The sequence below is a fragment of the Schistocerca cancellata genome, chromosome 3 (assembly GCF_023864275.1).
Source record: "Schistocerca cancellata isolate TAMUIC-IGC-003103 chromosome 3, iqSchCanc2.1, whole genome shotgun sequence".
NCBI classification, from domain to species: domain Eukaryota; kingdom Metazoa; phylum Arthropoda; class Insecta; order Orthoptera; family Acrididae; genus Schistocerca; species Schistocerca cancellata.
The window spans coordinates 210,512,350-210,540,015 of NC_064628.1; the positions used below are offsets into that span (position 1 = coordinate 210,512,350).

The 27,666-nt window shown below is 41.0% G+C and overlaps 1 protein-coding gene across 1 annotated transcript in view; it reads left to right on the forward strand.

Annotated features, from left to right (window-relative positions):
* LOC126174831 (uncharacterized) overlaps positions 1–27,666 on the forward strand; it is a 512,108-nt gene that overhangs the window by 456,653 nt on the left and 27,789 nt on the right. Inside the window, exons 9-11 of the mRNA XM_049921210.1 lie at positions 6,407–6,504; positions 10,393–10,599; positions 10,827–11,074. Of these exons, the coding sequence (XP_049777167.1) occupies positions 6,407–6,504; positions 10,393–10,599; positions 10,827–11,074 (553 nt within the window). The remainder of the gene's footprint in view (positions 1–6,406; positions 6,505–10,392; positions 10,600–10,826; positions 11,075–27,666) is intronic.

Below are 27,666 nucleotides of genomic sequence, written 5' to 3' on the forward strand. Positions count from 1 at the left end.
ACCAGAACACATTTATTTCAGTACTACTTTCGATAACAAACTATTTTTTTTAGAAATGAAAGCATCTTCCATTTCATTCATTCTGTTTAATCATTTAGCATCTTCGGTAGGCTGAGTCCTTAAAAGATTAATTTTGCCCATATAATCATCCCATGAAAGAATAATGGTAGAAGAAAAATGGCAGAATTACTAAATAATGATATTCTCTAATGGGCTGGGTCCAAGACTTGTAACAGCCTTGGACTAAACTGAGAAACTCCTTGTCTCTTCAGTTTGGCCTATTATTGCACAGCCATTCCAGCACAGCTAGATTACAGAATTCATAGCTCTGTGGCTGCATGTTGTGCTATTTATTACTCCTTACGGTACAAGAAACTCCAAATTTATTTTTCCTCAGTGGGAGCACATAAATTGGTATTTTCTTTTTATGACTGGTGCACTTGAGCTCATAGATTAACTTTGTATGTACACACCTACAGTGTAACATGCCCGTCTTGTTCACAGCCTTTTGCAGTCCTCAGAAAAGATGGTCACTCACTCCACAAAGGTGGAAAGGTTCCTCAGTGTGGGGGCAAAATTTAGGCCTTTGGTAAGAGGACTGGAGGAAGAAGAGGCACTAGCCCCCTCCTGGAATCTGAAGGCTCATTACAAAAGTCTCACACATTTAAATTCTCATGCATTTATAACAGTATTTGTCTGTGTTATTAAACTGCATATCTAACATTGTCTGGCACAGCAGAAAGTTTTGGGACTTTAACAATCACTATGCATTTTCACACTGTTCATGGGAAATTGTGCTGATTCCTTGGTTGCATGTCACTTCCTCTTACAGTCCTTACCAAGCTGCAGAAAGCAACTGGTCCCACACCCTGGCATGAAGATTCCCGAAACATCATAAACATGGCAGCAGTATACATGCACATCACCTGTTCCTAATTCTCACATGGATGCCCCCTCCCTTTGTTGCACAGTAGAGTCACATCAGTAGTTAACCATGTGTCAGTGGATGGAGAACACCTGTGATGACTTGTTGATTATACATTCAGTTTCTCACAGCGGAGCTACCGCAGAAGACTCTTAGCAACTCTGTTATGTTACATGGTAGGTGCTTCCATTCAAACTTAATCTATGAGCCCAAATTCACCAGTCTTTAAAAGAAAATACAATTGTGTGTGCTAGTACAGGAATTCTGCAGTCGATCTGTGCTGGCATTGCTGCACAATGATGTGCCAAATTTAAGAGATGAGGAGCACCTCAGTATAGTCCAAGGATGTCAAAAGTGAGTTGTACCAGCAAATTATATGGTGATTTTAAGGTATTTTCCATTTTCATAGAGTCAGTCTGATGTGTTACACTTCCTTTCAAAACACATTTTGTTGAACAATAGTTCTGTCAGTCAATATTTAAAAATATAATGCATGAAAATAATGCAATGAATCTATTAGCGTGATCAAATGTGAAGTTTTTCAGGCAAACAAAGTGTTCATACACAGTTGGACAAGCATCTTTCCAATGCCCCATTCCTCCACTTGGAGCAGTACCTATTAATGTAGCATTTTTCACTGGTTACTTCATTAACATCTAACAGGATTTTCTGTATTCCAATTCTTCTTCTATTTCATATTTTTAATTTTCTGTTTCAACCTAACATTACTGGAATATGAATAAATTTATTTTGTGAATATTTTGTGGCTGTGGAATTTCATAGTCTGTGGGTTACTCTAAATTTAATCGTGTAAAACTCTCGAATTCAATTCAGTTCAGTTAGCATCTTTGTATCTCATCCTATACAATGATAAAGGATTTTGTCGTAGATGATATTACGTAGACAATACTATATGAAACAGTTTTTCAAGTATACATTGGTACATAAAATATTCGTAAGTACTAAATGGAACCACACACATAACAACAGACAGAATACACTAAATTATAATAATAAAAGGATTTTTATTGTATCTGTGTGAATACAATTTATTTTTCCAATAAATGCTTCACTTCACCTTAATGAAAGAAATAAGCTGCTTTGCTGTGAATTCTGATGATTCAAGTATTCTGTGATACTATAAATACCCTCACTAATTAGGATTTTTTTATATTGGAGGGAGGGGGGGTGTTCTAATATTCTTTTGATTTTCTTTGATAATTCACAAAACAGAATTTTTGGCTGATAAAGAGCACTTTTTCAATAACTGACTTTTCATTTATTTCAGTATGAAAATTACCTGTTTCTTGTTTTGTAGCTGTGGACTTGGTTGTTTAATGGTGTGCCTTCAGAAAACATATACTTTCACAAATATGGATACCTGGTAGGGTTTATGATTCTTAGGTACTTCAAAAAAGAGGTAGCATCAGTATTCATATTAAAAACATAAGATGTAGTTCTTTGCCTAGGGAACTGAACTTTGCTTGACAGTTATGTATCAAACTGATCTACCTTAAAAATTCTGAGGTGACATTTATTTATTTATTTATATCCAATAAATCCAATACTGTGAGACATTCACATGGATGTAGGATGTGTCAGAATTATTACAAATAATACAAAAGGAATACATAAAAGTACCTCTTGCAAGAGGATATCTGGTATAAGACAAAATACACATTAATAGGCATAGAAAAAATTACATAAAAAAATGGTAGATCTTAATAGCTAAATGAAAGACACAGTAATGTTGACAGTGATTGTGAGTATCGTAAAGCACAATAGTACATCAAATTAGTAAATGAAAAATCAATTACAATTAACTCTACTGAAATATTCTTCTACCGAATAGAAGGAATTATCTAATAAATACTGTTTGAGCTGTTGTTTAAATTTGGGAAGCTCATGGATAAGTAATTTCAGTGATGGTGGGAGAGCATTGAACACCTTGCAGCTCATGTAATGAACTCCTTTTTGTACAATAGTGAGGTTTTTTTATTCATAATGGAGGTCCATCTTCCTCCTAGTATTGTGGGTATGGTATGAATCATTGGTTTTGTATGATTGTCCATTTTTACCAATGAACCATAACAGGGAGTAGATATATTGGCATGCAGTTGTCAGTATCCCTAATTTTCTGAAAAGGTTCCTACAAGAATGTCTAGGCAGGACTCTGCTCATTATCCTAATAACTCTCCTTTGGGCAATGAATATTTTTTTGGATAGTGGCTGATTACCCCAGAAAACTATGCCATACAGCAATAGTGCATGGAAATAACTAAAATAAGAAATTTTTGTAGTGTCTCGGTCACATACAGTGGAAATAATATGAACAGCAAATGTTGCTGACCTGAGTTTTTTGTGGAGGTGCAAAATATGTTCAGACCATTTTACAATGTTGCCAATGTGTACACCCAGAAACTTGGTTGACTCAACTTGTAGTAACTCACTACCATTCAATGTAATACTTAACTGATCCTCAACTTTTTCCCTTACTTGTAAATGTACAAACTGGGTCTTATTAACATTTAGTGATAACCCATTATTTAAAAACCAATTACATACTTCACTAAAGACAATATTGGCTGATTCCTCAAGATTGAGGTTGGGAGTTTTATTGATGAGGATAGAGGTGTCATCAGCAAAAAGAGTAAAGTGAGTTTTAAAGCTAGTACACAAGGGAAGGTCATTGATAAAGATGAGGAAGAGAAAGGGGCCAAGTACAGAGCCCTGAGGAACACCAAGCCAATAGAGACCCAGCTAGATGACACAGAGTACCCCTCAGAGTCGTTCCACATGACCTTCTGCTTTCTTCCAGCTAGGTAGGATTTAATCCTTGAGCCAACTGAGCCACTTATACCGTAATATTCAGCCTTTGCTAAGAGGATTTCATGATTAACACTATCAAAGGCCTTAGGAAGGTCACAGAAGATACAAACAGGAGACAATTTATTGTTAAAAGACTCTTAAGATTTGAGGGATGAAGGAAAAAATAGCTTGTTCTGTTGATACACCCTGTTGAAATCCGAACTGGCTACTGTTTAATACCTTATAATGCTTGAGGTGTTCAATAAGTCTTTTCTGAGCCAATTTTTCAAGAATTTTAGAAAAGGTTGTTAGAAGGGAGATAGGCCGATAGTTGGTAACGTTGGCTTTATCGCCTTTTTTAAAGAGAGACTTGACAATAACAAACTTTAGTCTCTCAGGAACAATCCCTTGCTTGATGGATTCATTGAATATGTGGCACAGTATTTTGCTTATCGACTTATAGCACTCCTCCAGTAAACTTGAAGAAATACCATCTATGCCAACAGAATTCTTGCTCTTCATCTCTCTAATTATATTCTCAATTTCATGTACTGTGACAGGAGACACTTTAATCTGCTTGGTTTTTTTTATTAATAGCGTTTTGAAGGGATAACATGGCTTCATTAACAGAACATGTTTTTCCAGTTTGTACTGCTGATGCCAGAAAGTGGTTGTTAAAAATGTCGTGATTATTTCAACATTGTCATGAATGGTATCATTTGTTTTAATTTCTATTGTGTTTTCTGCAGCAGGGATTTTACCTGTTTCCCTTTTTATTATGCCCCATATGGTTTTAATTTTGTTGTTAGAGACATCAATTTCTGATTTTATAGAAATACTCTTTGCCCTTCTTAGCACTTTTTTAAGGATAGAGCAGTATAGTTTGCAATGTTTTTCCTTTTCTACACTATAACTGAATTTGAGTGAGGCATACAGATTCCTTTTCCTTCTGCAAGGCGTTTTAATGCCCAGTGTTAGCCAGTTTTTATTAGAGTAGGTTTCGCATTTGGATTTGACAGTCCTTTTAGGAAAGGCGGCTTCGAATAGCCACATAAATTCATTTAGAAAAGCATTGTACTTGTCATTAACATTGTCAAAGAGCTCAATCTGGTCCCAGTCTACTTCTTGTAGGGAATTACAGAAGCTATTGATAGACTGTGTGTTAATTACTCTGAAAGTTTTACTGCAGGAGTTGTTCTTACAAAGAGGGCTAACATTATCAATTGAACGTAGTTGACCATCATGGTCTGAGAGCCCATTCAATATACGTTTTACAGTTATGTTTAGAATTCTACTGCTTTCTAAGAAGATTTTGTCAATTCGACTTGTAGAATCTATCAGTAGTTTGAGATGCAAAAAGAATTTAGTTTATAGAGCATCATAGAATTAACACAATCACTAAATCAGCTATAATGTATTTAAAAATGGCAATTTAAAATCTTTCCCCTTCTAACACAAAGTTCTGTGGACACCCAAGTATTATTGTGTGATCCTTCTGCAGACCCAACAAGACTATAATGAAGTATTATACCATATATTATTCAAATTGATTTCATATACTTTGTATCTGTGATTATGCTCCTCTTTTTGTTGAAGACCAAATACAGTTATAGATGTGGCCACTGTGTCTAGCATCCTCTGTCAGGAAGTATGATTTCCTAAAAGAGAGATAAAGATGACTCCTGCATGATGTAATGATTAATTTTAGATATTTTATGTTCACAGTAATTTCACAGAAAAAGTTATTTAAAGACTCACTTCACATCAACATTACAGTAGCTATTGCTTACCATCAACTTCATTCATTTTCTCAATATGTTTCACTACTTTTCTGAAAGACCATATTCAATTTATTACGTTATCCATATGCTAAAAGCTACCTGCAAGGTTTAGAAAAAATGACCGGGCGTAAAAAGTGATATTACTTCTGACACCATCTACAATAAACACATCAATTTTATTGGTCAAAGAGCATTGATTCCATGTACATGAGACCATTGTGGCAAATCAAGTTCATGTAAAGCTAAGCACAAAACCTTACGTTACCACTTGCAGCTTATACTTTTACTCAGTCTGATGATGATGATGATGATGATGATGATGATGATGACTCACAAGTGTGTGAAAAATCTTCAGAAGAAGATTTACTACTGATGCTGTGCATGGATTTTCAGGCTTTGTAAAGCATTTTTAACACTATGTGAGGAAGCTGAAGCTAATCAAATACCAATATGCAGAACAATGATGGAGGCAGCAAGTCAAAATGAATTGTGTGAAAAATAAATTTATATGAACTTGATATGAACTTGATGATGCCATTTGATGTGTACCTATTTTACAGAATGTGTCAGTCACCAAAAATGTGCTGAAAACAAGAGTATTTTAATAACACTGTAATATTTACTCATCTTATATATACAATAGTCATACATACATAGAATCTTCACATTTTGTACCAACTGAATTGACTGCATCTTTTGATGATGATGTCAAAATTAATATCACTTTTACACAGCTCACCGGAAAATTAGCAGAAAGTGAATTTAGTTATAAATTACCTACTGTTTATAAAAAGAATTCTGAATTCATTGCATACTAATTGTTATAGTACATAACTGTGTACTAATTGATGAAGTATGTAAGTACATAAGCACCACATCACCTTTGTTTCAGGTGCCAGCAGAGCTTCTAGATGAAGTGTACGTGCATATGATGGACAGTCACCCTGATGCACTCAATCAGCTTCTCAACAAGCGTGCTGGGACAGATGAGTATGTATTGTAGCATTATGAGAATAATTGTTTTAAGAAATATACATAATTAATAAAGGAAATTAATTAACTGGATACAGTTAATTTTTTCCACACATTAAAAAAAAAAACTCCTCCAATATGGAAACAAATCTCCTTTTAAATTGGTAGGTCACTCTAAGGAACCTACAAAGGGAGTACATATGATTACAATAACCAGACTCCTCACTCACATTTTATAATTAATAAATTCAGTCTTCATCTTGCGCTGTAACATTATGATTTCTTTTCCAGTATTTATTTCTTGAAAAATAAGCTTTAGTTTCAAATTTTCAGTAATATAATTCCACAACAAAGTTCATGAATAATATTTCCCAAAAGATTTATCATTTTACACTGCCAAATGAAACATTATAATGCCAAAATGTGCTGATTTCAGAGATAATGTCATCTATCAACAGCTGGGAAAGCTCTTTGCATATGTGCACATGAAGACCCTTCCCCCACCCACCCCACAGACTCACACACTCACACTCACACACACACACACACACACACACACACACACACTTTTTGGGATGGATAGTTCTCCTGCTCATTGACAAGGGTCAACTGAGTATCAGTCTTATAAACATTTTCCAGGACAATTTTATTTTGCCTATCATGTACATTGGCATGTAAATGTAAGAATCCGTAGGTCCCTCAAGAGGCTTCTATGAGATGTTCAGTTACAAACTTGACACAATATCTCTTTATGCATTCTCTTGTACAATAAGTACTTTCCCATCATAGTTGCACTGCCCTAGAAGATTATGTCACAGCACAGTACTGAGTGACAGTGAGTCAGCAGGGTGTTTCCAGAGGCCAGTCGACTGTCCAGTACAATGGTATGGGGATGTATTTGTATTTATTTGGTCCAGTAAATCTTACATGTACAGTACAGAACATCAGATATTGGACAAGTCAGTACAAATATATCTTCATGTTTACATCATGTTTTCTATGTATTAATTAATACATTTTACAGCTCTGACTTGTAATTAAATCACCTTAGCTAGAAAATTACAACTGAAAATATGAATAAACTAATAGTAATAATTACAACATTTAATTGCTGTAAGTAGTCAAATTTATACAATATTTTTGTAAGTGATAAAGGATGCAGCTTATACACGTAACATTAATATTCTTAAGTCTCAAAGAATTTGGAGAAACTCTTCCAGACAATAGAAAAAATGCATTAATGGATATTCTTTTAATACTGCTTTATTTTTTGATCATTTATTGCTCTAATTTCTTTTGGCAATGTATTGTAAATAATATAATGATACTGTAATGTTCCTTTTTGGCACAAACTGCTTTTTATTTTGAGCGTGTGAAAGTCAGTTTTCTGTTTTGTGGCATGTTGATGCAGATTTTCATTTTTGAGGATGACACTAGAATTTGCTAATGCATATTTCTTAATAAACATTGCACTTTTAAAGATGTAAATACATGGAACAGGAAGAATACCCATCCCTTTAAATAGTGGTCCACACGGTTTGTTCCTTTTAATTCCAGCCATGATTCTCACTATCCTTTTTTGCATCCTGATGAGTTTTAGGTAGGATGGTGAGTTACCCCAGAAAGTGATCCTATACTCCAGAATAGAATGTACAGTAGCATAATAAACAGTCATTAGACTATTCTTATACAATAGTTTTCAAGCACTCTCATTAAACAGTACATGGTACTTCGTCTCTTAAATATGATATCAATGTGAGTATGCCATCTAAGGTTATCTTGGAACCAGGTCCCCAAAAATTTTGTATAAGCTACACTTGCAATATCTGTCAGATATCTACTTATCTATATATTGTTTCTCTTGGTGGTATGAAACTTTAACACTACTTTTTTCTGAATTTTCATAATACTAGCTAATGGTCCAGATTACTTGTCTGTAACATTTCTGCTGTCTTCCCACTGACCAGAATGCTTGCATTAGCTGCAAACTGGATAGTGCTATGATGCTGTTCAGTTAATGCTAGCCTATTTAAATATATCAAAAATAGTACTGAGCCCATGGGTATGCCCTACTTTACTTCTTTATAATCAGAATAGAGTCTGGTTGTTTTATTATCTTCTGAAAATGTATTTCTATGACTGTCTTGCAGCCAGTAAGACATGATCTAAGTCAGTTGTTAAGTGTACTTCTGATACCAGTACTGTCAAGTTTCCGCAGCGATAAGATATCGTCAAGGTCTTAGATTGATCAAGTCATATGCCAGTTACTTTTTCTCCACTATCATTTATAGCCTGTGGAACTCCAGCTACTGTGTATGTGAACAGATGAGGGTCACATGAATGCCTGGTACCAGTTCTTCATCACCTACAGTGCTCCATGGTACCCATTGTACCCTTTTAAGTGAGTGACTAATATTTATACCAATCAGCATATAATAGTTGTAGTTACCTTTTGCGATCAACCAAGCCTTAGTACCAACATAACAAAGCAGTATTGCCTAATGTTACAATGACAAATTAGTCAGTCATCCAGATTTCTGCCCATGTAACTACTGAAAAGGTTGCTACCCCTCTTCAAGAATCGTATGCTATCGGGTGGTTATAATTAAACTTTCAGTGCACGAGCCAAAGTAGACAGAAAACTATTTACTGTACTGGTACTCAACTTTGTAAGTGTGATGTTCAGACTGATAATGCAAGATTTGTGTTAGTGTCATGGCTTGGTATTAGGCACCAGTACTGCTATGGCAGCAGTGGGTTGAAATACAAGCACAGTGTGCATTACAGTTGCAGACAGGCACCATGGGGCTGGACAAGATTGGCAGGGCTGTACTCACACAGCAATAGTGCTGCTGCTCTAGAGGAGTATTGATGCATTCAGGGAATATGGAGAGGCCCTCTTTCCACACCAGTGTTGAAGAACATGATTTGGGAGTTCAAATTAACTGGCAATTTGGGAATCGCTCCTGGGAGAGGCTGATGGCCAACTGCACCACAAATTGTTGAAGAAGTTACAGTTGGCATGGCTAAGAATGCTGGATGAAGTGTACAGTCTTCAAGCAGTGCATGAGCTGTGTGATGACAGCTGAACATTCCGTGATCCAACATACCACCTGAAATGTTCTGGACAGTATTATAGTAATTTTTAGTGTGGTTCTAGGTTGTTATGGATGCAGATTGTCATCAAATTAAGCAACATTTGTAACCTCAAAAGTAAACATGGTATGCAATTAAAAAATGTTACCCCATCATTTGGAAATTAAAATGTGTTTCTTTTTTCAGTGGCTTATTCATTATTCTATTTTTGCATGTCCTTATAAATGTTTTCACTAGATTTCATGGGGGCCCCTCTTACTTTGTGAAAGTTTAATTGTAAAGACACTATATAACTATAAAAACTAGATCAACAATGAGTTTGACAAGAAACAGAAATATACCTATAAAATCAACTGAAATTTACTATTAAAATTTTGTATGAAAATGCAGAGCATATCCATGTGGGAGAATAAGGTATTTGAGAATAACATAAGAGTGTGTAAAAAGTAGAAAATTGGACTCATGGAATGAATTCTTCTAAAAATGTCCTAGGGTGCGGCTTTCTTTATACTAAAAAAAGGAGTGTAAAGGAGAGAATATAAAGCCTGCCTTTATGTTCCTGTCAGTGAGTTCTCATTTCAGTTCTTGTTGATTATATTTGCTTAGTTGTCTTATAAAGCCTTTCAGTCACACTACTGTAGTTGTGCATTATCTGTCCATCTCAAATGTGTTAAAAGTGACTTTGTATGTTTGATTATTTTTCTTCTGGTTGAAAAAGGAATTTGCCTCATTTTTCATATTCTTTCATGTTAATTAGTATGAACATCTGCTACTTAATATGCACTGAAATTTGTTGTTCGTACCGCATAGTGTCCTGGATGATTTGGAGACACCTACTCAAGAAAGTGAGTCAACATCAACACCAAGAACACCAACAGCTGACGTTCTTGAGCTACATCTAGAAGAACCAGCAGAAGCATCAGCAGCACATGGAGTTATACGAAGAATGTGGTCTCGTGAAGAGTTTCTCCATGAAACAGCAGGCATGGGTGGACCAGATGTGGCAATGAGACCCAGGTTTGTTGCAGTTTAATTCCTATGACCCATTTATAATGAATTATACGTGTTTTAATAATTGCACATCATGTTTATTTAGATAACAAATGCAAAGAGATACTGTAGTATTTTTCTTCTGTGTACACCGTGTAGTGAGAATATATAAAACTTGGATAATACCATTTAATAGTGCATTTATTCAAATTTCTTGGAACTATGTTTTATTTTATACATATATTGTTTCTCAGACATAAAGAACGCACTCGAGAAAGACCTTCTAAGAAACGGTGGCGTGAGGAACCGCTGAAACACAATCGTCCAGCCGAAGGAGACAGCAGAAAATCTAGTGATGCCAGTGCAGTAAGTGGTGAAGGTACTGTCATCACTGCATCACTGAAGATTCCTGTCCCTGGATCACTAGGCATCGATGAGAGTGACATACCTTTCATTGAAGACAGTGGCTGCAGCGCATCCACAGACAGCCAGCAGGGAGCAGGTACAAAATATTATGTTTCTCATACTGCATACTTATGTTGTCTGAACAAAACTAATTGCCACATGGGGAGAATATAAGATAAAGCACAAGAAGTGTAGAACTTATTATGAATTCAGATTCTGTGGTAGGCCCCAATAGTGCAGTAAATAAATGGAGGTGTACTAGGGTCCGTTTTGCTTCCATTTATGTTCTTAATCTATTACAATGACCTTACAACGATAACTGCTCAAATATTTTAACAACAGCTGATGACATTAGCATACTATACAGAGCTCAAACCCAATAACACCACTCACAAACAAAATTGTGACTTAAAATGAGTTCATATGGTTTGCAGAAAACAGTGTAACTGCTAATTTCACCAAGACTCTGATATAAAACTTCAAGCTAATGACAGTGTGCCACTACTGCCAGCAATAGACATTGATGATCACACCATAAATTAAAAGTTATATGTAAAATTCCTCTGTGTCCAGCTGAGTAAAGAGAAAATAGTGTCAGCACATAAACAAAACAATCAAGACACTCAGATTAGCATGCTTTGCCCTTGGAAGCATCACACATTGTATTGGCATGTCCATACTTTCATTCCCCTTTGTCTCACGTAATTATTTTTGGTGCAATACAACTAAATTAAAGAAAGTAAACATCCAACAAATGTGAGCAACAAGAAAACTCTAGAGCAGATAATGACATATTATGCAGAGGACTCTTTAAATTCTTACAGTACTTTGCAATTCATTTACTGCTTTAAGAAATTTATTGCTAATAATAAAAATCAGTTTCATTTGAACTGTGATTTACGTCACCAAAATACAAGACATAATAGCAACATCCATGTAAGTTTTTCCTTCCTGTTAAGGATTTAGTGTGGTTCTGTATTCTATACTCCATTCATTGTAAGAATAAACCTCATGTAAACATTACATTATGTATTCTTCCACTTTTGTTGGAACCTCATTGGATTTCGTTTCACATGGAGCAGAAGCCAAGGTGTTGTGACTTGCCGGTTATTCAAAGTGCCGCCGCGCAATTACGCATGTCCTCTACATGCGGCGCTGTCTGCCAGCCATGCAGCAGCTGCGCCACCTAAGCGGCCAGCCGAGCAGCGGCCGCTAGACTGAGACTCAGTGTTTAATTGAATGCCGACTTGTACACAGGTCAACTTACTCAATGACTTATATGTGTTGTTGTGTTGTCCAAAATATCTGTGTTAAATTTGAAGATTTAACAATTGGCGACGAGGTAGTGGATTTTTCCTTTTCACAGTTGGCTCACAGGGTTCCATGCCTACTGTCGAGCAGCTCTTGCAAAATCTCCTTGAACAGCAAACGCTTCTAACAGCGGCGATTCGTGATTTCGTCGCGGCGTCAAATGCGGGGCGTTTCTCGTCGTTGGCTGTACCTCCTTTTCCACCTTACGACGAGACGGTGGAAGACTGGTCTGATTATGAAAAACGTCTTCGACAGAACTTCTTGGCATTTCATGTCACGGACGAACAACCATGTAAGTCTCTGTTCCTTTCCTGGATTTCACCTCAAATGTATCGGTTGTTGTCGCAATTGGCTCCTTTGAAGGATCCTGCGTCTTTGTCCTTTGCTGAAATGTGCTACCTTCTGTCTGTCTATTTTCAAAAGCAAACGCATGTGGTAGCCCCTCGTGTTGCCTTTTATCGTTGTCAAAAACAACCAAATCAGTCCTATCGCGCTTGGGCTGCTAAACTTCACGGCCTCAGTCAAAAGTGTCAATTTGTTACTGACGTTCACAAAGAATCCTATGCCGATTCCATGGTATGGCATGCTATTATCCGGTCGGCGCCCGACAAAGAAGTTCGGGAACGTGCCCTTCAGTTGGCGAATCCGACTCTAGATGAAGTTCTCTCCATTGCGCAGTCTTTTGAAATTTCTCGCGCCGCTGGGGCGCAAATAGAAGCGTGGGGTGACGTTGGGGAAATACAACCTCTGTGCGCTGTTGATGACGCGTGCGGCGCGTCCCCGCCGGCCGACGTGGCCGCAGTACGCTCCCACACGCAGCCTCAGCCTAGCCGTAAACAACCCACTAAGAAACTGCAGCAAAATCCCCGGCAACTTCCTTCATGTCCGCGGTGTTTTACGAAACATTCACGCGAGGATTGTCCCCAACGTTGGGCTGTGTGTCACAATTGCAAAAAGAAAGGTCATGTGTCTTCCGTTTGTAAATCCGATCGCATACACAATGTTCATGAACATGACGCTGATTCTGATTCTGTGTTGTCTGTCAATTGCACTTCTTCCCTTTCAGGGAAGTTATTCCTCACTGTCCAAATCCTTGGTCAAGATGTTCACATGCAAGTGGATACCGGTTCTGCTGCCACTATAATTAATTCTCAGACGTATCTTCAGCTGGGTTCTCCACTCCTGTCCCCTGTCACTCAGCAATTACGGACATACAATAAACAGAAGATTTCTCTCTTGGGACAGTTTAATGCTGAGGTATCTTACAAATCCGTCATTCGCACTGTTCCCATATTTGTGGTCGACCAGAGCAATGCAGAAAATCTTTTTGGTTTCGATGCCTTTTGCGTTTTTGGGTTCTCCCATAGATGACTCTGTCAATATTGTCTCTGACGCTATTCCTCATGCTCAACTGGATTCCTTGTCGACAACATTTTCGTCCCTTTTTTCTCCTGGCTTAGGCCGTGCCAACGACTTTGAAGTTCATATCATGCTCAAACCTACTGCTCGGCCTAAGTTTTTTCGGGCTCGGCCCATTCCTGTGGCCCTTCGTGATCGGGTAAAACGGGAGTTGGATCGTCTCACTGCTTCAGGGGTCTTGCTTCCTGTCACTTCCAGTGAGTGGTCCTCTCCTGTCGTTGTAGTTGCTAAGCTCAATGGTGACATTCGTCTCTGTGGCGATTTCAAAGCCACTGTAAATGCTCAATGCCTCATCGACACTTACCCTATGCCCCGTCCTGAAGAACTGCTCACTAAACTCGCTGGAGGACAGTATTTTTCTAAAATTGACCTGTCGGAAGCTTATCATCAACTTCCTCTCGACACTGCTTCCCGGCAGTTTCTGGTCCTTAACACTCCTTTCGGCCTCTATCAATACCAACTCTTGCCATTCGGGGTTGCTAGTGCCCCTGCTCTTTTTCAGCGATTCTTGGAACAATTATTGCTCCCTGTCCCGGGGTGTATCAATTACATAGACGGCATAGTTGTCACTGGCTCCACCACTGAAGAACATCTTCAAAATCTCCGCACACTTTTTAATGTCTTACAGACTGCCGGTCTTAAGCGTAATCTTCAGAAATCACAATTTTTTCAGGCATCTATCACGTACTTGGGGTTTCATCTCTCTCGGGATGGTATTCGTCCACTTCAATACACTGTTGCTGCGATCGATGCCCTTCCTCGCCCTACATCTGTTAAGGAACTGCAGGCCTTCTTGGGGAAAATAGCATACTATCACAAGTTTTTACCGTCTGCGGCATCGGTGGCTCAGCCGTTGCATCGCCTGTTGCATAAAAACGTGCCTTTTCACTGGTCCGCGTCATGTGACGCGGCTTTCCGGAAATTAAAGACTATGCTGAAACAGGCCCCGTGACTGGCTACTTATCGACTGGCCAACATCTTGTTCTTGCCACAGACACCTCTCAATACGGGGTCGGTGCAGTCCTTGCGCACCGTTTTTCTGACGGTTCAGAACAACCCATCGCTTATGCCTCCAAAACGCTCACGGATGCCCAACAAAAGTATTCTCAAATTGAGAAAGAAGCTTTGGCCATCATTTATGCTCTTCATAAGTTTGGTGTTTTTCTCTATGGCTCAAAATTTCATCTTGTTACGGATCACAAACCACGTGTTTCCTTGTTTCATCCATCAACGCCACTTCCCGACAAGGCTGCACACCACCTTCAGCGTTGGGCTCTTTACTTGTCCCGTTTCAATCATGAGATTCATTTCTGGCCAACGGCTCAACATGCAAATGCTGATGCTTTGTCTCGCCTTCCCATGGGTCCTGATCAGGCATTCGATAGGGACGAACTTTTGTGTTTCCACCTGGATGTGGCCGAACAGCGGGTTGTGGACAGGTTCCCCATCACTGGGGACAGGCTGGCGGCTGCTACGGGTTCTGACCCTACCCTCTCCCGGGTTTTACGCTGTATTCAGAAGGGTTGGCCAGATCGCCCATCCGCTAAGACTTCTGATTCGTTGTGGAACTACTACACTTTGCGCTACCGCCTCATGGCTAGGGATGGTGTTATCCTCCTCTCCACTGACAATGCTTCGCCGCGTGTTGTGGTACCTGCATCTTTGCGTGCTTCGGTCTTGCGCCTCCTTCACCAGGGGCACTGGGGTGTGTCTCGCACAAAATCTCTGGCGCACCGTCATGTGTACTGGCCTGGCATCGACTCCGAAATCGCACACATGGTCGCTGCCTGCGGCCCTTGTGCGTCACAGGCCGCTGCCCCGAAGTCATCTTTGTCACCGTGGCCTTCACCTGAGAAGCCCTGGGAGCGCATTCATGCTGACTTTGCGGGACCCTTTTTAGGTACTTATTGGCTTCTCGTAATTGACGCCTATTCTAACTTTCCTTTCATTGTCCGTTGCACGTCACCTACCACCGCGGCAACCACCAGTGCTCTCGCCCGCATTTTTTCTTTGGAAGGCCTCCCCTCTACTCTTGTTACTGATAATGGTCTGCAATTTGCCTCTTCCGACTTTGCGAATTTTTGTGCTTGTCACGGCGTTACGCACGTCACGGCCCCGCCGTTCCATCCACAATCCAACGGTGAGGCTGAACGACTGGTCCGCACATTTAAGGCTCAGATGCGGAAACTTCTGACTTCTTCTGCTGCTGATGATGCGCTTCTCCAGTTCCTGGCGTCTTACCGTTTCACCCCCATGGGCGATCACAGCCAGGCTGAGCTCTTACATGGCCGACAGCCCCGCACGCTACTTCATCTTCTGTGGCCTCCCACCTCACGGCCGCGGGTGCCTTCACTTGGCCGGTTCACCGCCGACGACCTCGTCTGGGTACGGGGATATGGCAGGCAGCCAAAATGGAGCCCGGGCTGCATCTTAAGACACCGTGGCAGACGCCTGTATGAAATCCAGACGGACACGGGTGTTGCAGTGCGTCATTCGGACCAGCTTCGGCCTCGGGTGCCAGCAACACGTGTTCCGAATGCCGCCACACCACCTTTGGCTCTACCTGATGCTCGGGATCTTGGCATCTCTCAATACTCACAACGCAGCCCTCTCACCATCATCGCGATGCTAGCACCAGAACGGATGCCACCAGGAGACATGCCCATGCAGGAACCGGAGGACCATCCTCTGTCAGAGCAAATCTACTCGCCTCCTCCTCCAACGGACGCCGACACATCGCCCATGTCTCCTGTCATATCAACTGGACTTGCCGCAACGGGCAGATTGGTGCATGGGGCCCCAGCAGGTTCGACCCCTACGTCTCCTGTCATCTCGACCCGTTATCATCGAGAACACTTCCGTCCGTACGGGAAGCCTCCTCCTCGAGACTTTACGGCGTGTCAAACAACGCCTATGGATGTTAGCCATCTCCAGGACACCTCCATCAAGACCAGTGCAACAATTTCAAAGGGGGGAAAAGTGTTGTGACTTGCCGATTATTCAAAGTGCCGCCGCGCAATTACGCATGTCCTCTACGTGCGGCGCTGTCTGCCAGCCATGCAGCAGCTGCGCCACCTAAGCGGCCAGCCGAGCAGCGGCCGCTAGACTGAGATTCAGTGTTTAATCGAATGCCGACTTGTACACAGGTCAACTTACTCAGTGACTTATATGTGTTGTTGTGTTGTACGAAATATCTGTGTTAAATTTGAAGATTTAACACAAGATGTCTCGAGTACACTCAAGTATGATAATGAGGTACGTTTTATCCTCCGCATTACACATCAGCGATGATTCGGGTCAACAGCTTTACTGGCGCATTTAACTTGGACAGCACTGGTCAGGCAAGTGATCCATCTAGACTACAATGATGTGAACAGTTGGAGTAAGGATGTAAAACGAGACAAGCAGAGATCAATACAGCTTTGAATGTCATTTAATTTTTAAACAGAAGGAAATTATATACGGCAAAACTTAGGAAATATGCGTCTTGGGTGATCTGATGGAAAACATAACATGTACTCTATCTTAGCTAACATAGTATTGTAATTAAAAACAAGAGTCATGAAAATATCTGACTTTAACAAACGTAATTTTTCTGCATGAGCTATGTGCGGCATAAGAGTGCACTACTGATTTCCCATGTAGTTAAATATTCCCAGAATGAGATTTTCACTCTGCAGCGGAGTGTACGCTGATATGAAACTTCCTGGCAGATTAAAACTGTGTGCCCGACCGAGACTCGAACTCGGGACCTTTGCCTTTCGCGGGCAAGTGCTCTACCATCTGAGCTACCGAAGCACGACTCACGCCCGGTACTCACAGCTTTACTTCTGCCAGTATCTCGTCTCCTACCTTCCAAACTTTGCAGAAGCTCTCCTGCGAACCTTGCAGAACTAGCACTCCTGAAAGAAAGGATATAGCGGAGACATGGCTTAGCCACAGCCTGGGGGATGTTTCCAGAATGAGATTTTCACTCTGCAGCGGAGTGTGCGCAGATATGAAACTTCCTGGCAGATTAAAACTGTGTGCCCGACCGAGACTCGAACTCGGGACCTTTGCCTTTCGCGGGCAAGTGCTCTACCATCTGAGCTACCGAAGCACGACTCACGCCCGGTACTCACAGCTTTACTTCTGCCAGTATCTCGTCTCCTACCTTCCAAACTTTGCAGAAGCTCTCCTGCGAACCTTGCAGAACTAGCACTCCTGAAAGAAAGGATATAGCGGAGACATGGCTTAGCCACAGCCTGGGGGATGTTTCCAGAATGAGATTTTCACTCTGCAGCGGAGTGTGCGCAGATATGAAACTTCCTGGCAGATTAAAACTGTGTGCCCGACCGAGACTCGAACTCGGGACCTTTGCCTTTCGCGGGCAAGTGCTCTACCATCTGAGCTACCGAAGCACGACTCACGCCCGGTACTCACAGCTTTACTTCTGCCAGTATCTCATCTCCTACCTTCCAAACTTTGCAGAAGCTCTCCTGCGAACCTTGCAGAACCAGCACTCCTGAAAGAAAGGATATAGCGGAGACATGGCTTAGCCACAGCCTGGGGGATGTTTCCAGAATGAGATTTTCACTCTGCAGCGGAGTGTGCGCTGATATGAAACTTCCTGGCAGATTAAAACTGTGTGCCCGACCGAGACTCGAACTCGGGACCTTTTGCCTTTCGCGGGCAAGTGCTCTACCATCTGAGCTACCGAAGCACGACTCACGCCCGGTACTCACAGCTTTACTTCTGCCAGTATCTCGTCTCCTACCTTCCAAACTTTGCAGAAGCTCTCCTGCGAACCTTGCAGAACTAGCACTCCTGAAAGAAAGGATATAGCGGAGACATGGCTTAGCCACAGCCTGGGGGATGTTTCCAGAATGAGATTTTCACTCTGCAGCGGAGTGTGCGCTGATATGAAACTTCCTGGCAGATTAAAACTGTGTGCCCGACCGAGACTCGAACTCGGGACCTTTGCCTTTCGCGGGCAAGTGCTCTACCATCTGAGCTACCGAAGCACGACTCACGCCCGGTACTCACAGCTTTACTTCTGCCAGTATCTCGTCTCCTACCTTCCAAAATTTGCAGAAGCTCTCCTGCGAACCTTGCAGAACTAGCACTCCTGAAAGAAAGGATATAGCGGAGACATGGCTTAGCCACAGCCTGGGGGATGTTTCCAGAATGAGATTTTCACTCTGCAGCGGAGTGTGCGCAGATATGAAACTTCCTGGCAGATTAAAACTGTGTGCCCGACCGAGACTCGAACTCGGGACCTTTGCCTTTCGCGGGCAAGTGCTCTACCATCTGAGCTACCGAAGCACGACTCACGCCCGGTACTCACAGCTTTACTTCTGCCAGTATCTCGTCTCCTACTTTCCAAACTTTGCAGAAGCTCTCCTGCGAACCTTACAGAACTAGCACTCCTGAAAGAAAGGATATAGCAGAGACATGGCTTAGCCACAGCCTGGGGGATGTTTCCAGAATGAGGTTTTCACTCTGCAGTGGAGTGTGCGCTGATATGAAACTTCCTGGCAGATTAAAACTGTGTGCCCGACCGAGACTCGAACTCGGGACCTTTGCCTTTCGCGGGCAAGTGCTCTACCATCTGAGCTACCGAAGCACGACTCACGCCCGGTACTCACAGCTTTACTTCTGCCAGTATCTCGTCTCCTACCTTCCAAACTTTGCAGAAGCTCTCCTGCGAACCTTGCAGAACTAGCACTCCTGAAAGAAAGGATATAGCGGAGACATGGCTTAGCCACAGCCTGGGGGATGTTTCCAGAATGAGATTTTCACTCTGCAGCGGAGTGTGCGCTGATATGAAACTTCCTGGCAGATTAAAACTGTGTGCCCGACCGAGACTCGAACTCGGGACCTTTGCCTTTCGCGGGCAAGTGCTCTACCATCTGAGCTACCGAAGCACGACTCACGCCCGGTACTCACAGCTTTACTTCTGCCAGTATCTCGTCTCCTACCTTCCAAACTTTTCAGAAGCTCTCCTGCGAACCTTGCAGAACTAGCACTCCTGAAAGAAAGGATATAGCGGAGACATGGCTTAGCCACAGCCTGGGGGATGTTTCCAGAATGAGATTTTCACTCTGCAGCGGAGTGTGCGCTGATGTGAAACTTCCTGGCAGATTAAAACTGTGTGCCCGACCGAGACTCGAACTCGGGACCTTTGCCTTTCGCGGGCAAGTGCTCTACCATCTGAGCTACCGAAGCACGACTCACGCCCGGTACTCACAGCTTTACTTCTGCCAGTATCTCGTCTCCTACCTTCCAAAATTTGCAGAAGCTCTCCTGCGAACCTTGCAGAACTAGCACTCCTGAAAGAAAGGATATAGCGGAGACATGGCTTAGCCACAGCCTGGGGGATGTTTCCAGAATGAGATTTTCACTCTGCAGCGGAGTGTGCGCAGATATGAAACTTCCTGGCAGATTAAAACTGTGTGCCCGACCGAGACTCGAACTCGGGACCTTTGCCTTTCGCGGGCAAGTGCTCTACCATCTGAGCTACCGAAGCACGACTCACGCCCGGTACTCACAGCTTTACTTCTGCCAGTATCTCGTCTCCTACTTTCCAAACTTTGCAGAAGCTCTCCTGCGAACCTTGCAGAACTAGCACTCCTGAAAGAAAGGATATAGCAGAGACATGGCTTAGCCACAGCCTGGGGGATGTTTCCAGAATGAGGTTTTCACTCTGCAGTGGAGTGTGCGCTGATATGAAACTTCCTGGCAGATTAAAACTGTGTGCCCGACCGAGACTCGAACTCGGGACCTTTGCCTTTCGCGGGCAAGTGCTCTACCATCTGAGCTACCGAAGCACGACTCACGCCCGGTACTCACAGCTTTACTTCTGCCAGTATCTCGTCTCCTACCTTCCAAACTTTGCGGAAGCTCTCCTGCGAACCTTGCAGAACTAGCACTCCTGAAAGAAAGGATATAGCGGAGACATGGCTTAGCCACAGCCTGGGGGATGTTTCCAGAATGAGATTTTCACTCTGCAGCGGAGTGTGCGCTGATATGAAACTTCCTGGCTTTGGTAGCTCAGATGGTAGAGCACTTGCCCGCGAAAGGCAAAGGTCCCGAGTTCGAGTCTCGGTCGGGCACACAGTTTTAATCTGCCAGGAAGTTTCATATCAGCAGACACTCCGCTGCAGAGTGAAAATCTCATTCTGGAAACATCCCCCAGGCTGTGGCTAAGCCATGTCTCCGCTATATCCTTTCTTTCAGGAGTGCTAGTTCTGCAAGGTTCGCAGGAGAGCTTCTGCAAATTTTGGAAGGTAGGAGACGAGATACTGGCAGAAGTAAAGCTGTGAGTACTGGGCGTGAGTCGTGCTTCGATAGCTCAGATGGTAGAGCACTTGCCCGCGAAAGGCAAAGGTCCCGAGTTCGAGTCTCGGTCGGGCACACAGTTTTAATCTGCCAGGAAGTTTCATATCAGCGCACACTCCACTGCAGAGTGAAAATCTCATTCTGGAAACATCCCCCAGGCTGTGGCTAAGCCATGTCTCCGCTATATCCTTTCTTTCAGGAGTGCTAGTTCTGCAAGGTTCGCAGGAGAGCTTCTGCAAAGTTTGGAAGGTAGGAGACGAGATACTGGCAGAAGTAAAGCTGTGAGTACCGGGCGTGAGTCGTGCTTCGGTAGCTCAGATGGTAGAGCACTTGCCCGCGAAAGGCAAAGGTCCCGAGTTCGAGTCTCGGTCGGGCACACAGTTTTAATCTGCCAGGAAGTTTTAGTTAAATATTGGTTCCACTCTCGGTATTACAGTCTGTTGTCTGTTAATCTCTGAACTTCTACTATTTCAGACTCCAAAGAGTACATTTAAGTTCTGATACGTTAATAACAAGATCAGGAACAGAGTCCCAAGCCATTGATAAGTTCAGATTTCCCCCTCCTCTCTTTTGACTTGCCATTCTGCATTTCGCTATCGTTTGGCAGTGGCGTGTAGCAAAGTTTCATTCATTGGTTCCAGTATGCTTGGCAGCTTAAATGTCTTGTTATTTCTCGCGACAAATCCCTTAACTTGGCTCTAGATCAGTTCCACTGGGCTCAGACAGCAGTGGTACGGTGACAAACCTATAAATGAAGCATTTGTACACTGTTTCTGATGCCATGAAAATTATTGTTTTCCATGTTTCTATGACGCTTATCACTCTGGCTTCTGTGAAACTACATGTGTCCTACAGAACAATGAGTATATTAAAGTAAAGAGTATTTGATTTTTCATTGACCTCCAAAATAATTGATTCTGTAATGTTTTCTTAACTTCAGCTGGAGGGTAAAAATCGTAGGGGGAGACCAAGAGATGAATACACTAAGCAGATTCTGAAGGATGTAGGTTGCAGTAGGTACTGGGAGATGAAGAAGCTTGCACAGGATAGAGTAGCATGGAGAGCTGCATCAAACCAGTCTCAGGACTGAAGACCACAACAACTACAACAGCTGTCTTTAACAATCTTTTATAAAATATCGATGCTTACAAATATCTATTTGCAATGAAAACCAGATTTTGGCATGCAATATGTAATTAGAAACTAGAAGTCATGCATTTTTCTTGAAAAATGATGGTTAAATATGATTCATATTTAAATGATCTAGGTGTTCAAACTGAAAAAAATGTATACCACAATGAGATTAAAAATATCACCCTGACATCTACACGCCTCACATCCTATGACAGTCATGTATATTACTGAACTATAATTTCATAATTTGTACATAGCATTTCTCGAAAACTGTCAGAGTTGATTTTTCTCTGTTAGCTTCTGAAAAACATTAAGAATAACTTGTTTCTCATCATTAATCGTGTTCTGCACAAGTGTTTCACTACGAAGCAGGAAGCAGTGTCATTCATTTTCATAGTACATATTAACAGCAAGACTATTGGAACACTAGTAGTGTTTATGGAAACTATGACTCTACAGAATTTTTGAAATAAAAGTTATGTAACTAAGTAAGAGTAAGAAAAATGTTGGTGCCTGTTAATACATCAGAATGTCTTAAAGTTTCATTTACAATGACACGGGAATCACATATCTAATACATAAGTTGGACCTACTTCCAAGAGCGCAACATCACCAGTGTACACGAGTTAAGCCTGCTGACCAATCATCACACTTGTGTTTGTTTACATCAGGTTTATTCTTATCATGAATGAATTACAGCAAGAAAGTTTTCAATAAGTTTTTCATCTCACATGAAGGGAGGAATTGAGACTCACTACAAATTCTTAAGCCCAAAACACTGTTTTAGCTGTTCCTTCTACAGGTTATCTGATTATCTGTAATCTATTTATGAATATTTCTCTGAGCTGCATGACAAGTAGCAATGTCCTTTGTAAATAGATGTCTAGTCTTATGTACCATACATTATTATTCTGTGTTAAATATCATTAGGACATGAAGATACTAAACTAGTGATAGAAGATAAACAGAAGCTATTTAATTTAACTGAGGAAAAGCAACTTTTTCCAAAGTAGCAGCTTTCCTGGTAATTTTGCTATATTAAAGTAATCAAAAATAGTTTATATCACTTTAATGGCTTAATTATTTAAGTAGCTTCTAACAGCTGTTTGGTTTTCTTAATGTATACCCTGTTTCATTCCATATCCTTGAAAGTACACCTTCAGGATGCATGTTTTGTGATATGCAATGCCACTGGGATTATGTCCTCGTCTTTTTCAGAGCTGCAATCCTCTTCTTCCAGCTCAGTGGACTGAGGAGTCCTAGAAATTGATACCTATACATAGTGAATAACAATCATTGTGCAAAAATATTTTACTCTCAAGATGGACTTCATAACAAAACAACTTATGCTGGTTTATAAACAATGATTAAGATATAAAACTGGATAGAGTCATAAATATTACATTAACTTAATGTCCTAAATGTGCAAACCTACAGAACATGAGGAAACCTTGATTCAAAGATAGAATAGCTGGCCATGACATAACAATCTACACATCTACATCTACCTTTATACAAGCCACCCAACAGTGTGCGGTGGAGGGCACTTTACGTGCTACTGTCATTACTGCCCTTCCTGTTCTAGTCGCATAAGGTTCGCGGGAAGAACGACTGCCGGAAAGCCTCCATGCGGTCAAATCTCTCTAATTTTACATTCGTGATCTCCTCGGGAGGTATAAGTAGGAGGAAGCAATATATTCGATACCTCATCCAGAAATGCACCCTCTCGAAACCTGGACAGCAAGCTACACCGTGATGCAGAGTGCCTCTCTTGCAGAGTCTGCCACTTGAGTTTGCTAAACATCTCCGTATCGCTATCACGCTTACCAAATAACCCTGTGACGAAACGCGCTGCTCTTCTTTGGATCTTCTCTATCTCCTCTGTCAACCCGACCTGGTACGGATCCCACACTGATGAGCAATAGTCAAGTATAGGTCGAACGAGTGTTTTGTAAGCCACCTCCTTTGTTGATGGACTACATTTTCTAAGGACTCTCCCAATGAATCTCAACCTGGCACCCGCCTTATCAACAATTAATTTTATATGATCATTCCACTTCAAATCGTTCTGTACGCATACTCCCAGATTTTTTACAGAAGTAACTATTACCAGTATTTGTTCCCCCATCATATAGTTATACAATAAAGGATCCTTCTTTCTATGTATTCACAATACATTACATTTGTCTATGTTAAGGGTCAGTTTCCACTCCCTGCACCAAATGCCTGTCCGCTGCAGATCTTCCTGCATTTCGGTGCAATTTTCTAATGCTGCAATTTTCTGTATACTACAGCATCAACCGTGAAAAGCCGCATGGAACTTCCAACACTATCTACTAAGTCACTTATATATATTGTGATAAGCAATGGTCCTATAACACTCCCCTGTGGCACACCAGAGTTTACTTTAACGTCTGTAGACGTCTCTCCATTGAGAACAACATGCTGTGTTCTTTTTACTAAAAACTCTTCAATCCAGCTACACAGCTGGTCTGATATTCTGTAGGCTCTTACTTTGTTTATCAGGCGACAGTGCAGAACTGTATCGAACGCCTTTCGGAAGTCAAGGAAAATGGCTTCTATCTGGGAGCCTGTATCTAATATTTTCTGGGTCTCATGAACAAATAAAGCGAGTTGGGTCTCACACGATCACTATTTCCGGAACCCATGTTGATTCCTACAGAGTACCCTTCTTGAAAACTGGAACTACCTGTGCTCTTTGCCAATCATTTGGAACCTTCCGTTCCTCTAGAGACTTGTGGTACACGGCTGTTAGATCGGGGGCAAGTTCTTTCGCGTACTCTGTATAGAATCGAATTGGTATCCCGTCAGGTCCAGTGGACTTTCCTCTATTGAGTGATTTCAGTTGCTTTTCTATTCCTTGGACACTTATTTCGATTTCAGCCATTTTTTCGTTCGTGCGAGGATTTAGAGAAGGAACTGCAGTGCGGTCTTCCTCTGTGAAACAGCTTTGGAAAAAGGTGTTTAGTGTTTCAGCTTTACGCATGTCATCCTCTGTTTCAATGCCATTATCATCCCAGAGTGTCTGGATTTGCTGTTTCAATCCACTTACTGATTTAACGTAAGACCACAACTTCCTAGGATTTTCTGTCAAGTCGGTACATAGAATTTTACTTTCGAATTCACTGAACGCCTCGTGCTTAGCCCTCCTTACGCTAACTTTGACATCATTTAGCTTCTGTTTGTCTGTGAGGTTTTGGCTGCATTTAAATTTGCAGTGAAGCTCTCTTTGCTTTTGCATTAGTTTCCTAACTTTGTTGTTGAACCATGGTGGGTTTTTCCCGTCCCTCACAGTTTTACTCGGCACGTACCTGTCTAAAATGCATTTTATGATTGCTGTGAACTTTTTCCATAAACACTCAACATTGTCAGTGTCAGAAAAGAAATTTTCATTTTGATCTATTAGATAGTCTGAAATCTGCCTCCTATTACTCTTGCTTAACAGATAAACCTTCCTCCCTTTTTTTATATTCCTATTTACTTCCGTATTCAGGGATGGTGCAACAGCCTTATGATTACTGATTCCCAGTTCTGTGCTTACAGAGTCGAAAAGTTTGGGTCTGTTTGTTATCAGTAGGTCCAAGATGTTATCTCCATGAGTCGGTTCTCTGTTTAATTGCTCAAGGTAATTTTTGGATAGTGCACTCGGTATAATGTCATTCGATGTTCTGTCCCTACCACCATCCTAAACATCTGAGTGTCCCAGTAAACTGAACTCCACCTAAGACTATAACATGCTGAGGAAATTTATGTGAAATGTATTCCAGATTTTCTCTCAGTTGTTCGGCCACTAATGCTGCTGAGTCGGGAGGTCAGTAAAAGGAGCCAATTATTAACCTAGCTCAGTTGTTGAGTATAACCTCCACCCATAATAATTCACAGGAACTATCCACTTCTATTTCACTACAGGATAAACTACCACTAACAGCGACAAACACGCCACCACTGGTTGCATGCAATCTATCCTTTCTAAACACCATCTGTGCCTTTGTAAAAATTTCGGTAGAATTTATCTCTGGCTTCAGCCAGGTTTCTGTACCTATTACGATTTCAGCTACGGTGCTTTCTATCAGTGCTTGAAGTTCTGGTACTTTACCAACACAGCGAAAACACTTAAAAAAGTAAGAAACAAATATCACAGATTTTGGAACTGTTAGAAAAAGATAAATGACAAGTGAAATAAATGATCCAATTAAGAACAAGAGGGATCAATGAAGATAAAAAATGTTGTAGAGTACATAATGAAATCCTGCAAGAACAAGCAACAAAAATTCTTAAAACACTTTATGCATTCATCTCATTACCATTATTATTATTATTATTATTATTATTATTATTATTACTAATTCTGATATGGAATAATATATTATTGGAATAGAAAAATCTGACATTCCTTCCCATTTTTTGAGATGGAGTAATTAATTTTTAAAAATTTTTCTCACTGTTCACCAGTAACAACCTTCCACATTGTGGTTTTTGTTTAAGAAAGAACTGTGCATTGTAAAACAGTTTTAAAGTAAAAAACAATCAGACTGTAGAGAATGAAGAACGAAAAGAAATTTCATTGACACTTATAGAATGACATTAACTTTTTTTGTAAAATGTAAAAGGAAACAAAATCCACCACACAAATTTTCTCTCTCTCTCTCTCTGTGTGTGTGTGTGTGTGTGTGTGTGTGTGTGTAACACACATATGCACACACACACACACACACACACACACACACACACACACACACACATAGTGTGCCAGTATTCCTATAGCTACAGAAGAGAGAGAGAGAGAACTTGTGTTTATGTGTGTGTGTTTTAAGAGAGGAGGGAAGAATTATTGCTTAAATGCCTCCGTGTGAGTTACAATTCTGTAATTAGTCTAAACTCTCATGATCAATATGTAGGTGATTGCAGTGGTAAGTAGACTTTCAAGCATCTGTCAGTTCAGTCTTTCATAACCTCCATGCACTCCCCCACAGGTAAGACAAACCAATGATGATTTGTGCTGCCCTAGACAAATTATAACACTGAAGTATGAGTTACGGATTCCAGTTGTCACTCACTGATATTGTAGTGATAGGATACTGCATTTTTTTGTTTTGTTTTATGAAGTGCAAAGTTTTACATTTCAGAGCATTTAAAGCAAGTTGTCAGTATTTGTATCACTGTGAAATCTTCTCAAAATCTGGCTGAATATGTGTTCAGTTTTTTTTAGGTAATACTTCATTACAGACAACTGTATCATCTTCAAAAACTTTGAGGCTACTATTAATAGTGTCTGTAATGTCATTGATGTACAACATGTACAGCAAAGATCTCGACACACTTCACTGATACGTACCTTAAGTTACTTTTACATCTGGTCCTCCCTACCAAGAAATGCTCTATCCAGTCACCAATTTTGCTTGGTACCTCATACAATTATACTTTCAGTAATAAGCTTAGGTGTGGTACTGAGTCAAATCCATCTTGGGAGCATTATACAGGGTG